Source organism: Schistocerca americana, chromosome 1 (genome assembly GCF_021461395.2).
Source record: "Schistocerca americana isolate TAMUIC-IGC-003095 chromosome 1, iqSchAmer2.1, whole genome shotgun sequence".
NCBI classification, from domain to species: Eukaryota; Metazoa; Arthropoda; class Insecta; order Orthoptera; family Acrididae; genus Schistocerca; species Schistocerca americana.
The window spans coordinates 861,560,698-861,575,040 of record NC_060119.1 but is presented as its reverse complement, the minus strand read 5'-3'; the positions used below and the strand labels follow the sequence as shown (position 1 = coordinate 861,575,040).

Here is a 14,343-nt window from a genome sequence, read left to right as displayed (position 1 = left end):
TCCACAAGGTATCATCCCACATTGCCTCACTGAAGAAAAAAATTCATCAAAATGCCTACATAAGAAAGGTGAATGAAACCCAGTGTGACTTTCTAGTTGTTTTAGGTGCTACTACTTGTACCCATATCCCTATAAAATCTCCTGTTTACAATATTTAGGAATCATCATGGATGGTTTTTATTAAGACATACAAGCAATCTCAGATGCTAGCTTAATCAGAGCATATTAGAATGTACACATAGCATGGCATATAACTTCCGGACAAAAATCCGCTTGCGAAGAAATTCAAGTAACAACGGAAAATGAAGCCGGCAGGAGTCTCCATGCAATTAGTGCAAATTTATTAGCAACATATTTGCAAAAAATGTCACTTCTTCCTCTAATTGGCCGCAGTAGCTGTCAGTTTTTTCTGCATTCTATTGTGTCTTTATACTGGCCCAGTTTTCTGCAACAAATCTTTTTTTGTACAGGGAGAAGTCTGAAGATAGCTACTTTTTCTTTTTACTTTCCTTCATCTTTGTAACATGACACCTTTGATAATAATATTGCATGTCTAAGATATACGATTAGTATGAGTGGTTAAATTGCAATAATTATGTTGACAGCCAATTTTAGCGAAATTGCCAAGCATTTTTCATGTTCACTCAGACCAACACTGAACCTCTTCCAGTAGGTCCAAGTTCAGTGTTATACAATAGAACAGAGACCTGAACAGTGTTCAGTTTCTGAACTAACTTCAGGACTGACCTGCTGTCAGCAATGTTTATACAAGCAGCACCAAGTCAGATAACATGAAGAATAATTCATCATGCCATGTTACAATCCAGAATCAGTTATATTGTATTGCATGGTCCCTGCACTATTTTTACCATAATAGTGTATTCTTGGTTGTGATCAAATTTGTTCAGATTGACACCTCATCAGTGCTGTCTGTCTGAGCAACCCTTGTTGGACTGAGAGTGCGTGAACAGGCCGCTTCAAATTTTTTTCTTTTTCCCAATGTATTTTATTTCTGTTTATTCGTTTCTCCCACTACTATTCACTGTCAATGAAATCAACTCACACATGTCATCATCTCTTTGAGCACTGTCGCTCTTCATAACAGTAACACACAGACAGTCTGATGCACAACTACAATCCTAGAATGACTGCTCACCGGAAATCAAAGATGACACATCTCCATGCATTATTGCATGTAATTTCTAACTTTTGATCACAATATTTACATTTACCTGTTATCAAAGAGAGATTTAATGAGAAATATGAAAACAAATTCAAAGAAGTAAATAAATGCAAAATGTGTAGGTTAGAACACAGTGTTCACTTCTCACCTAAAATCACAATAACCTCTAACTCTATTTTGAAATTTTAATTGCATTTTGTAATTTATCTAATTTATATAAGCATGTTAGGCCGTAGCAACAATAGGTAAATCACAACTCTATGTGACAATGACAAATACGTTTGTCATTTCGCTAAAGCATTTTCATTTAGGAAAGTGAACTTGCATTACGAGCTGAGATAACAGACTACCGCAGTGGTCATGGTTAGTATTTATAACAATGTTGTATAAAAATTATCCACTTAATAAGTGGTTTCTGTAATAAGATAATATGAAAAGGGAGTCTCTCACTCATGATTAATAAGTTAGCTTCATAAAATATAGGTATGAAGCCGGGCATCCATGACACCTCTTGCTTATGATAGTGAAAGGGTCCTGTAGCCACCTTTCATTAGTCCGGTAGCCCATTTTCATTACCATTTCTCTTTCTTTTCCTTGTTTCTCTATTCTCTTTACTCTCATAGTAGTGTGATTGAATGAATGTGGTTGTGTGTCATGTTGCTAGACGGTGGCGTAGTCTGCTGCAGAAAGTCTGCGATAGTCGTAGAGATTCAGCAGCAGTTGCACAGAATAGCCAACTCTCGTAGTGGTCAAGTCGGCAAAGAGGTTTCTGCTACTTGTGAGAAATCCACCTGCGTTAGGTTGATGGCGGAAATGGCATCTTGGGGTTTTCCGGTCCACACGGAGCGTGGAAGAGGCTGGAGAAGCGAGAGGCAGTCTGCCGCCGGTACGGGAAGCATCCACAGCTGTGCTCCAGTCGAAGAAGGGTGAGTTAGACTGACCGCGTGGTGCGTTGTTACTTGGCGAGGGGAGAGCTGTTAGCCTTTAATCTCGCTTTTCAAATCTGGAAGATTGCTTTGCCTTGTCGCAGCAAGGAATGCAAAACTTTGGCAGATTTTTCTTTTAGCAAATTTCTGTAGCAGACTTGGATCCGCCGGAAGAGCGCCACACAAAGGTGTCGATAAGAAGTGAGCACTCGCTTCTGTATGAATGTCTGTTTGCCTTCAGCTGTGCCTGTATAAGCTTTCACCTTTCTAAATATTTAGAGCCTTGCCTTCTCGTAAATTTTCCTTACTTTCCATGCCTTTCGTCCGTGGGGAGCCAACCACGTGGTAGAACATTATAGTTGTTGGGCTACCGGCATCACTAACTGTCCGATTGCATGTTTGTTTTAGAAAATGTTAACATGATTGTATGATGTGATACTGTTGGAATTTGGCACTATACCTAGAAATTGTGCCTCCACAAATCACGTGTTATCAGGAATCGTGTACATGCCTCACACCCTTAGTTTAGGAATAAATGATTTTATCTACAATTTTCTCTTGTGTTCCGAGATTACGTTTTTGCGCCTAAGCCACTCACCTCGTAGCTTTCCCATTAGCACATCCAATGCGTTTCCTTATGCACAGGTCCAGTGATTAGTCTCCTCTTGTATTTTATAACAAATGCTTTAGATTAGGTCATATTTTCAGGTGTGTTGCTGGGAGCTGATCTTATGCAGTGTTCATGCATTTTCTATTTTATTTTAAATGTTTGATTGTCGTGAACAGCGCACGGGCAATACTATTAATTACATCGTATCCGCTGTGAGCGACCTCACAACGTATGCATTTTTGTGAGTTTTTGGTCTGTGATCAAATTAATTTATTTTCCGACTCGACCAAATCTTTGATTAGTTGCATGGTTTGAGTCGGTGGCGACCCTATTCTTCTCACGTTGATTTCATAAGCAATAAGTATTTCCATTCCCAATAATAAGGAATAACCCGTAGTAACCGGTTAGTTACAATAGTTTAAAAGTCCCTTATGTTAAAATTTTCCACATATAGTAAGTTTTAGTGAAAAATCACTACGCAATGTCAGAAGGCAGGTAAAAAAACCTTTCTAACAATACCTCATTCGTGCTTGTACGATTAGTATGTGTTGAGGAAAAGTGATGTTGACTTGAGAAATAATAAACAAGGTATGCCCAAAAAAATCATGAAGTAAATTTTTTTGCCATGCCCCTAGTCACAATGCATGATGGTTGATTCAGTCCAACAACACCGAGCCATCATGTTTTGCACAAAGCCTTCCAAGACACACACAATGTTAAAGTAAGCCTACAGAGAGTCTGTGATACGAAATGCACAAGTTGCAAGGTTGGTGAAGAAGTTTAAGGACGGCCAGGAAGAGATGGGTGATGACCCTTGCTCTGGAAGACCATCAACAAACAGAAATGAAGACAATGTGAATCGTGTTTGTGAACTGCTGAATTCTGAACACAGACTGAACATTCCAGAAAGTTCCATGCTCAGCATTGTTATGGAGGAGTTACAGATGAGAAAGGTGTGCGCCGAACTGGTGCCAAAAATTCTGTCAGACAAACAAAAGGCCAAAAGAGTGTTAATCACATCAACTGTTGGAATGAAATGTGTGGACACTGAACCAGATTATTTGGACAACATTGTTACTGATGACGAGACATGGACTTCTGCATATGACACGGAAACAAAGTGCCGAAGTTCGGCATGGCACATTTCAGTGTCATCAAAACAGAAAAGGCAAGCATGAGCCAATCCAACATGAAAATGATTATTTTCTTATTCAACACCAAGGGTGTGGAACACAGAGTTTGTGCCCCAAGGACAGATCATTAATGGTCTTTCCTACGTTTATGTACTGGAAAGGTTAAGAAGAAGGGTCCTCGGAGTGCAATGGCCGCTACCTGGCTGCTGCAGCATGAGAGCATGCCCAGCCCAACTTCTCTGTGCAACCGCGAGTACCCGGCCACGCACAACTTGGCAATGTTGCTGCAGCCACCCTGCAGTCCTAATCTCTCTCTGCCAGACTCCTTCCTCTTCCCAGGATTAAAACAGTGCTCAAAGAATGCTATTTTGAGAGCACTGAGGACATCCAAAAAGCTATGACAATACTCTTATATGAGGTTCTCGCCGAGGTCCTCCGGGAGTTTACAAATTATGGGTGAAGCGCTAGAAAAAATGTGTAGATGCTGATGATAACTACTTTGAAGGATTTTAGGATTTTAAAGATTTGTACATATATCACCAATAAATATTTTAATATTTCATGACTTTCTTGGCCCACCTTGTATGTCATATACACTTATCACTGCAGTAACAAATTACAGTAACAGTAACATAATCATCATTGTTAAATGCAGAGCACAAGCATTTCCTTTATTTTGGTAATCATCTTTAATCAGTAAATAGAATGTTGTAGATAAAAAAACTGTGTTCTGGTTTGTTTTCTCAAATAAACTTAAAAGATAAATGCAGCTACATATAACAACAAAACAAGTTTGTTTTTTTTTCCTGAAAGGACAACATTTTCTGTCTGCACAGAAAAATTACTGCCCAGCCAGATACTGCGTAATGCACTGCAATATCAATGATGACAGTTACCATTGAAGGTGGAAATGTAGTCATTTCAAGTGTTTTGTACTATTGTGGTGCTGGCCCAAAGAAAGGTAATCACTTTATTTTGCTGTTGAGAAGGAAAAAAAATTATTATAAAGAAGTATCCTCCTGTTTTTGTGGCCTTCAGTCCGAAGACAGGTTCAATGCCTCTCTCAACACTAGTCTATCCTGCGCAAATCTCTGTGGTGTTACATACCACACCAAAGGAATGGCGTGTGTCTCTGTGTATTACCAACGAACAATAGTTGCAAATGAAGGCCATAAAGCTAGTTATAATGGAGGAGAGCACAAATACTGAGCAAATTTTGTATTGTATTTGTGCAAGGGGTGATACATGTCTTCAAGATGAACAGTGATTGGAATAACTTCCAAAAAGGACGTGTCTGTGCAGAAGCAAACAAACTCCTAGCATCACCAGCCTAATTTAGTGAAACTCCAAGTCCTCAGCGAATACATAAATCCTCAACAATATGAAGATGTTTGCTCAACAAATTAAATATTAATCAAATGTCATTCGTATTTTACTGTTCTTTGGATAGACTTGTGTGCAGAGGTTTCATGTCAGACATTCCGATTTGAAGTTTGAGGTCATTGAATGGATGTTTTATGTGTTTGTAGATACTATAAAGATCATATACATGAAAGAAAACTACAAGCAGCAGTATTACTTTTCCTTACAGCAATAATCAAACAACAAAGTGACACTGCCTTTCATTGCCATATTCAAGGCAACACTCTAGCAAATAAGAGGTACAGAAGAACAGTATTAAAGCTTCACTAAAGAAATCCCATCTGACTGAATAAGAACCCTAAACCTCCTCTTCTCCAAGTACCTCTGCTGCTTACATCCATCTGAACCTGTTTACTATATTCAAACCTTGGTCTCCACCATACTTCCCTCCATTACCAAATTGTCCATTTCTTGGTGCCTCATAATGCCTATCAACCAATCCCTCCTTTTAGTCAAATTATGCTGTCAATTTCTTTTTGCCCCCGAGAAGCTTTCCTTGCTATTGAAAGTCTACATTTCCTATCCTTTCCACTTTGACTATCATCAGATATTTTGAGGTAATTACATTAGGAATGGTAAATCTCCATGGTTTTATTTCTTCTTTCTGAACGTTAACTGCCCTTCCCAATTTTCCTTTGGTTTCATTTACTGCTAGCTCAACATACTGATGAAGGGTACAGGCTAAAATCCTGTCTCACATCCTTCTCACCAATGCTTCCTTTTAATGTCATCTGACTCTTACAACTGTAGTCCTGTTTCTGTACAAACTGTAGGTAGCCTTTTGCTCCTTTTGTTTAATCCCTTCTACCATCAAAATTTCAACACAGTTAAAAGATTTCTTTAAATCTGCATCTGCTATAAACATAGGTCTGCCTTTCTTCAACCTCTCTTCTAAATTAGCTGTGGGATCAGAATTCCTTCGTATCTTCATTTCTCCGAAACTGATCTACCAGAGGTTGGCTTCTATCAGTTTTTATATTCCTCCATTAATAATTCATTACTGCATTTTGCAAACAAGATTTATTACATGGATGGTTTGGTAGTGTCAACGCTGTCAGCACTTGGCCAATTGTAAATTTTACATTCTTTTTTAAGTCTGAGGGCATTTCACATGTTTCATCTATGTTGCAAACAAAGTGTAGTAGTTTGATCATGACTAGCTCTCCCGAGGACCTCAATAATTATGGGGGAATGCTGTCTACTCCAGGGGCCTTCTTTTGACTTAGATGTTTCAGTCATATGTTAAATTCTTCTTGGAGTATTGTATCTCCCATCTCATCTCCATTCACTTTCTTTTCTTTTTCTACATTGGCAGAAAAAAAATTGGTACATCCTTTCAGAGATTTTGAATTCACTACAGACTTATTGCTGCAACATTGATTATGGTGTACATTAAATGATTACATTTGAAGATAAATAGCACATGTGTTTCTGAGATACCAGGTATTTTCCTATGCAGAAACATCTATATTAGTATGTGGTGCAGCCTCCACAGGCAGCAATGAGGTGTTGACTCAATCATCCAGTTGATCGTACGGACGGCAAATACTTTCCTGGGATACGTTATGCCACATCTCCTCAACCTGTTATCACAGTTTTGTAAGAGTGTGGGTTGACGAATCGCACAAGTCACTTCTTGTCCCATCATATCCCACACGTGATTGATCAGAGACAAGTCCAGAGACTGTGCTGGCCGAGGACATTGTTGCATGTCTTGCAGAGCAGCATGTGGGTGAGACCCATCCTGTCAGAATACTATGTCATCCTCCTCCTGTTGCAAGCAAGGCAAAAGAACAGGTCTAACAACTTTCTGCACATACTGACCAATGATTACAATTCCCTACAGAAACAGCAAAGGTGAACAGGAGTTGTAGCTCATCACAACCGACCATAGGGCCTGGGGTGCGGCCAATGTGTCTTGGTCTTGAGCAAATGCACTGTACAAGACAGCACTCACTAGATCTATGTCGTACATGCCAACAACCACCACCTGCATGCAGGCAGAACCTGCTTTCATCACTGAAGGTCATGGCGCACCATTCCATCTTCAAAGTGGTCCTCTGACAGCACCAGTTGAACAGTGCACGCTAATGCTATAGAACGAATGGAAGATGGGCTAAATATGTGAGCACTAGTAGTCTCACAGCTAATAACTGTGTTTGCAACAGTTTGTGTTGACACATCTGGGCTCACCAGCCCTCTTATCTGTGATGTGGTAGCTGTCTGATCTGCCACTGCTGACCTTACAATACAACGATCCTGGTAGGCGTCTTTCGTGTGTCGACGTCCAGTACCTCGTGTATGAGTGTGAGAATATTCACATGACCACTGATACCAGTATCATTGCTCAATTGATGCAGCATGTCCAACTTATGGGGAAATTCTCCAAAAGGGCAATGCCGCAACTTGGAAGGGCACAATTCAACCCCTTCCAAACTCTCTCAGCTGGCTGAACGAAGCACAAGTGCATCTCCATGGCATTGTTGCTGTGTGCTTTGCATGTCTGCACCACACTGAGCCTTCTGGCTGTGAGCATTCTGTATTAAAGGGTAGACATAGATGGTGCTCTGGTAGCTATGTCACTACACTGTCTGTTGGGTGATAATGTTGAAATCATTATTAGTATATCTACTATCCCCCATATGGTATACGCTGTCATTGAATCAAAATCAACATCATTTTTCCAGATGCACAATACCTCTTTTCTTTCTGACAGTGTATAGCACTGCCTTCAACCTCATTCCCCTTGTAGAGCCCTTCTATGTAGTCTTTCCACCTATCAGTTTTCCCTTATTTGCTTAGTACTAACTTGCCATCTAATATCTTGGCGTTTGTATAATTGCTTCTCTCTTCTTCAAAGGGCTCTAATTTTCCTAAGGGCAGCACCTATCTTTCTCCTTGCCATCCTTCTACGCCTTTACATTTGTCCTCTAGCCATTCCTGCTTACCCATTTTGCATTTTTTTGTCCATCTCATTTTTTAGACCTCCATATCCCTGATCTCCCTGCTTCATTTGCAGAGTTTTTATATTCTCTCATTTTGTCAGTTTAAATCAGTATCTCCTGCACTGTCCAAGAATTTCTACCAGGCCTTTTTTTTCCTACTTGATCCATTGCTGCAATCTCTATTTCATTTCTCAAAGCTATTCACTTGTTTTCTGTTGTATTCCTTTGCCCCCCAATTTCAGTCAAATATTGTCAAATGCTCCTCCCACAATCTATTATCTCTCGTTCCTTCAACTTGTCTAGAGCCACTCTAATTTCCCAGCTTTTGCACTTTCTTCACTTTTAATCTGCAGTTCACAACCAATAAATTATTGTCAGAGTCCACATCTGCCTCTGGACATTTCTCAATTTAAAATCTGATTTCTAAATCTTGGTCTTACCATTATATAATCAATAATCTGTAAGCTTTCCATTGCCCTTGGTCTCTCCAATGTATACAACTCCCTTTCATGAATGTTAATCTATGCGCTAGCAATGAGGAAAATATGCTCTATACAAAATTTTACTGCTGATTTCCCCTTATATACCTTTCTCCCAGCCTGTGTACTATTTTTTCCCTTCTCTTCCCTTTCCTACTACTGTCTCATCATCTCCCATCATAATTAAAATATCTTCTCAATTAACAGACAATTTCTCTTTATCTTCTCGTATATTCTTTCTACCTCTTTGTTGTCTGTGCAGCTAGTAGGCATATAAACTTTAACTAAGGTGGTGGTTGTCAGGTTCATGTCTGTCTTGGCTATTATGATACATTCACCATCCTCTGTTACATACAGAAAGTGTAACTACTGCACAGAACCCTAGTATCCTAAAAATGACTAATGTTCCGCAACAAAATTCTTTGTGAAGATTTCTTCCAGAAAATGTCAATATTTACACACACTTGTAAAATGTGCCTTAGCAAGTACTGAATTTCAAGAGACAGAGATGGATAGAGAGGTATAAATGACACAAAACTTAAAATATGTCAGATAAGAATTAGTGACTTCTTTCTTTACCCTCCTTAGACTACTTTATCGTATGTGATATTTTGTTTTCATTACTTTGTATTCCTTCACCAAATAACTACAAAATTGAAAAGTAGTACTTTCACAGCTGAATTTAAGTCTCAGCTTTAATTTATTCAAAAAGCAGTAGTCAGTTTCTATACCCACCACTTCTTGAATGAGGCTTATAAGTTCCATCAGACGACGTCTCAGTTGAGCCACTTCATCTCTGATTTTGCGCACATGTGATTCATATACCTCCTCAAGTGGTTTGAAGCAGTGTCCCGAGTGTGTGCCACCCCACAGTGCACATTGATGACAGATGCATCGTCCACAAGTCCAACAATACACAGATAATTTCTCTTTATGGGTTTCACACCTGGAAACCAAATGTCGTATATTGATTTTGAACAGGTCACTTACAAAATTCACAGTTCTTAACACCGATGAAGTTAGAGGAGCTGTAGGGTGCAAAAAAAGCAACCTATTGCCATCAGGCTGAGCAAAGCATCCTATCTGAATTTCATAACTAGTATTTATAAAAACAGAAGGGAGATACAAATCTAATTAACATTTAAAGCATTTCATATAACCAACAGTCATTTTAAATACTGACACATTGAGTGAGTATACTACAACAATCAAACCTATAGTTGGGTCATTCTGTGTCAAATGGTCCAACTTTAGGAATCATCTCCACTTTACTGCCTCATATTCTATTCATATTCATTGAGTATTTGCCTATACATGTTTTAAGTAATTCCATTATCAGTTCAGTCAACCAGGGAAAGCAATGGGGAAAATTTGTGTAGACACAAATTTTTGTAGTGATAGAGAGGAGTGTAATGAACACCATAATAAAAATCGTGACTGGTAGGAGAGGGGTGGGGGGATGGGGGTGGCAGGCATTTAAAGGTCTTCTTATGTTTACGTGGACTAAGTCAAATATTGTGGTTTCTAGTGAAAATCTTTCTCAGTAGACAATTAAATTACATTAAATTTCCTACAATAACGGTCCTATTCATTTTTCCCTCGGGCTAACAGTTTCTGCACTGCAGGGGGTGAAAAAAAACCACATATTATTAAAAGTAGAGTTTTAACTTCAACAACCAACCAACCATGAATCATTTGCAACTCAGTGCGCACACACTCCCACGAGGGGTCGGGGGTGTTTATTTTCCACAAAGTGTGTTAATACACCACCAGAGGTTAGTTGCAAATAATACAAATGCAAGAAAAGCTAATGAATACATTATGTATAAACCTCTACACACTGTTCTACAATGCTAGAGAGAAATGGTTTCTTAGTTGTCCCATACAGCAACTGTAGTTCAGAGGGAAAATGCAACTTCCCTCGCCACAAGTGCTGCTCACTTTTCAGCTTACAGACCGAACACACCGCCCCAACAAAATAACTTCACTGAGCTTGTGTTTATACAGTGGAGTTATTTACAGTTTACTGAGTGAGTATTTATTTTCATTTTTTAAATGAACATGTATTTGACAATGTCTGTTTCACTGTCTGCATTACAAATGCCTGGAGTCTCTTTCACAAGTTGTGGGAAGAACAGATCACCACCTCTCCCCCACCCCCCCACCCCCAATGCCCCATGACCCCCTCCTCCCCTTGCCCCAGCCACACCGGTCTGAATTTTTAGTATGTTGTACATGACACTCCCCCGTACCACTATACAAAGATTTGCAACTACACAAATGTTCCCCACAGTCAATATTTTTTGGTCTTTGTCAATGGTTGGTTGGTTCATTAGTTTAAAAGAGGGGGAGAGGGACCAAACTCTTAGATCATCGGTCCCTCGTTCTGATTAAAATAATCGAGACATACAAAAGACAGCTGGAAGAAAGTAGGAAACCACAAGAATGTCAGAAGGGCAAGAAAACCACAGAGAGACTCCGCCCTAAAAGCACTAGGGTGGAAGACACAGAGGAACAAAGGACGTGTGCTAAAGCTTGGATCAAATGATAAAACCCACCCTCATGAATAAAACGTAAAACTAAAGCTGCTGTTGAGGCACTGTCGCCCAGCACCGAAGGTAGGGTGCTGGGAAATTTAAAAGTTGCCAACTGGGCTGTATTTATCAGCAATTAATATGCAGTACCGTCTTCAGTAGCCCCTTATGTCGAAATTATCAAAATTTTGGATAGTACCTGCAATACAAGTTCTATTTACTATACCAGAAGAACTCAGTCATCAAGACATTTTACCATAAAAAAACGAAGTTATTTGCTGAATTGATTTTCATAGAGAGCTCTGCTTTTGCACGTGCTTTCTATTGGTTTCTTTTTGGGATTTGCAAAATGTAACTTCCAGGAGTGGGTGGTTCTTAAGAGAGAGGGCTAATCAATGATAAAGTTTGTTCCAGAAAAATAATCATTGATATTTAAAGAATTTTGAATCCTTATATCTTGGAATGCCACCTCTAGTGCTGCTCTTTCAGCATTTGTTAGAAACTGAATTTTTTTTTAATTTCCTGTAAGACACAGTATTTTAGTTCTAGTATATCTCTACACAAGTCAAAATTTATCTAAGATATTTTCAAGCAGAATTTTATAATAAAAGAAAAGCACCTGTTTATTGCTTCATTGCTTTTCACAAGTTGTAAAATTTATTGTATTACAGCCTGCTGAATGAGAAATCTCATTTTTTGTACTTTTACCCTGTCAGTTACAAAAAACACACACAAAAAATTTTTGACAGTGTAAGACAGATCCTTGATCAGATCGTTTCCTTTTCCTGGTGTAGCAAAAATACCAAACCAATTTTGCAAATTTTGGCTGTGTTCATCAGTCTCTTGGAAATTTCAAAAACTGCAGCTGTCGTGATGGGCCAACTGTCTGGTACCAATGATAGATTTTAAATTTTTTCAGGGTACCTTAAACTACAGTTTTTCTTAATGTTCTGACAAGAATCCAAGAGAGTGAGTACAGCTTTCACACACGATTTACTGAACCTGAGAGCTGCTGTGCTTAATTGAATAAAAACCACTTGCAAGTGCTTTTTTATTAGTTATCAAGTTCTGTACATGATAGACTTTACACTTGATAGTTGGTTGGTTGGTTGGTGAGGGGTTAAAGGGCTGAACACTGAGGTTATCAGTCCCTCAATCAAGGATTCGTTCATCCAGAGGTAACGACACCCAACTAGACTAAGATCGGATAAGGAAAGGATGTAAGAGTGGTAAAAGTGAGGCATTGAAAGCAATACTGATGCCAGAACTGAAAAACGAATTATGGAGAAGTAAAAGGATAGGGATCATATCAGTACATAGGTTACAGCAGACAAGTGGTCTCACAGGGCCCAACCATGGGAAGAGAGACCCCAACCCCATCCGACCCTGCCAACTGATATAGGGCAAAGACAGCAACAAAGTAAGCAATGTCTTCTCATTGAGATATCCAAACCAGTAAATGGGAAAAGTCTAAAAATGTATGGACATCAAGTGGACAATCATTAATAAAACAGGGTGGGAGAAATAGTTAACATAGCTGGTGCGGATCCCAATGGCTCTGCATGCAGAGTGAGGAGGCCTTCCTATTGCTGTCTTGCCCTCAATCCATAAGAGGCGAAATGTTAAAGAGAGGGAGAGCACCCACTACTCAACAGAATGCTACCTATAAAAAGAAGAACAGGGCATGGCAGAAAATGAGGCAAACTTCATCTCAAGCAATTAAAACACAGGAAAAGGGAAATAGCAGAGGGAACAGGCAAGAGAGGCAAGGTTGAGGGTCCCCCAGCCACAGCATGCCATGGGAGATGAGAATAAACCCCACTGTCACATAGAAAATGGAAAAGCAGTTCAATTGTCTGTGAGCTGTCCACCAACATAAAAGTCAAAGAAATCTGAAGACCACACTTAGCATGCACAAACCTGCACCTCGGATCATCAATGTGAATGGGGACAAGTGATCATTTCTCCATCCAAATGGTCAGTCAGTTCATGCCGTGGGATCCCAACTAGACTTGGGACGCAGAGAAAAACAACTAAGCAGGCGGTATGACCATGTCCAATGAGAAGGTCACAAATAACAGAGACCTCAGAGTGACAACAGTAACATCGATCAAAGGCCTGAGGACTACTCAGGGCTCCATTACCAGCTATGAGCTCTGCAGTGAAAACACAATTTATTCCCGGCAATGAATGATGTTCCTGACAAGCAGGAGATGAAAAGTATATCCAGTCTCATTCATGGTTTTAGAGCCATTACTGCAAAAGGTGGCAGCACAGTAACACTACTGAAAAACTGAAAGGTACAAATTACAGAAAGGTCTTGTAATAGATCAGTTCTAATCTGGGGCCTGGGTGCCAACCTAGAGGGGGTGTGCAGTAAAATATGGACAGTACATTATAAGGAGGTGACACAGCTCCTAGCAGAGGGCTGTGAGGTGGATTCCACCTGGTAATCCCACCTGAGGAAGGGTGTCAGCAGCTCCATGCCCTCGTATGCAAAAAGAACAGCATGTGTTGGAAGCTCAAGAAATTTTTGAAAGGTGTTTACATACGAGACCGAGAATTGGTACTGTCAGAACTAAAGAGGGACGAAATATTCACGATTTCAGTAAGGAAACAGTCTATGAGACTAGTCCAGAAGGTGCCAGTGGCCAAACGAACTTTACAATGATGGGCAGGGTCTAACAATTGCAAAGCTGAAGGTGCAGCAGTCATAAATCTGGCAACCACAGTACGAGCAGCTCTGGACCAGAACCTGATAGGTACAGAGAAAAGTAGCATAATCCACACCCCAAGAGGTATGCGCAAGGAAGCACAGAGTGTTAAACTTCCACATGTAGCTAGCTTTTAGAGGACAAATATAGGGCAGTCAAGTCAGCTTTTGTCAAAGATCAGTCTCAAAATATCAAGACTATGCAAGAATGTTCAAGCACTGGGTACCCAAGTAGAGTTCTGGGTCAGGACGTACTGCGGAGTGACAACAGATACACGTGTCCCACATTTTTTCAGGGGAGAACTGGAAACCATGGGACAACACCCAAGCAGGGGCTAGTTGGATGGTGTTCAACCAAGGCTAAAGTGGGAACTGTGCCAAATGCAAAAGTCTTAGAC

At 39.8% G+C, this 14,343-nt stretch overlaps 1 protein-coding gene across 1 annotated transcript in view; it reads right to left on the bottom strand.

Moving 5' to 3' along the window:
* Positions 1-14,343, bottom strand: part of LOC124613751 (E3 ubiquitin-protein ligase TRIM37-like) — a 297,453-nt gene that overhangs the window by 244,192 nt on the left and 38,918 nt on the right. The window contains exon 3 of the mRNA XM_047142470.1: positions 9,434-9,644. Within this exon, the coding sequence (XP_046998426.1) occupies positions 9,434-9,644 (211 nt within the window). The remainder of the gene's footprint in view (positions 1-9,433; positions 9,645-14,343) is intronic.